This window comes from Eimeria mitis, genomic scaffold, assembly GCF_000499745.2.
Source record: "Eimeria mitis Houghton genomic scaffold, Emh_scaff8325, whole genome shotgun sequence".
Lineage (NCBI taxonomy): Eukaryota > Apicomplexa > Conoidasida > Eucoccidiorida > Eimeriidae > Eimeria > Eimeria mitis.
The window spans coordinates 440-940 of record NW_013576121.1 but is presented as its reverse complement, the minus strand read 5'-3'; the positions used below and the strand labels follow the sequence as shown (position 1 = coordinate 940).

Here is a 501-nt window from a genome sequence, read left to right as displayed (position 1 = left end):
GTGCTGCTGCTCGTTGCTTCTCCATCCTGCATGCAGCAGGATGCATGCGTATGCTCTCCCGTACAGCTGCTGCTGCTGCTGCTGTTGCTGCTGCAGCAGCAGCAATCTGCATCAGCAACACCCTCAGCAGCATAACATGCGTTCACCATAGGAGCGGGGGCCCCCCCCCTTTCTGTTCCTCCTGCTGCGCTGGGCGCCATCTATATCTGAATTTATGAATGAATTTGCAATAAACAATTCAAATTGAGAGAAAAAGAAACGCATGCAGCAGCAGCAACAGCAGCAGCAGCAGCAGCAGCCGCAGGATGCACGGCGGCAGGGTGTCGTCGCAGGTGGCTGTGTGGTTGAGCGTTTTCTGCGGTAAAAAAAAGAAAATAAAGAAAAATATGAATTATAAATAAAAACAAATTAAAATAAACACAAATTTAAACATAAAAATCCAGAGTTTCACGCAAAAAAACGCTGCTTTCCTTCTTTATGTAAGTGAAACCACAGCTGCAT

At 46.7% G+C, this 501-nt stretch overlaps 1 protein-coding gene across 1 annotated transcript in view; it reads right to left on the bottom strand.

Moving 5' to 3' along the window:
- EMH_0094620 (uncharacterized protein) overlaps positions 1-200 on the bottom strand; it is a gene marked incomplete at both ends in the record, with an annotated part of 934 nt that extends 734 nt beyond the window's left edge. Inside the window, one exon of the mRNA XM_013502114.1 lies at positions 147-200. Coding sequence (XP_013357568.1) covers positions 147-200 — 54 coding nt within the window. The remainder of the gene's footprint in view (positions 1-146) is intronic.
- Positions 201-501: the final 301 nt, after the last annotated feature.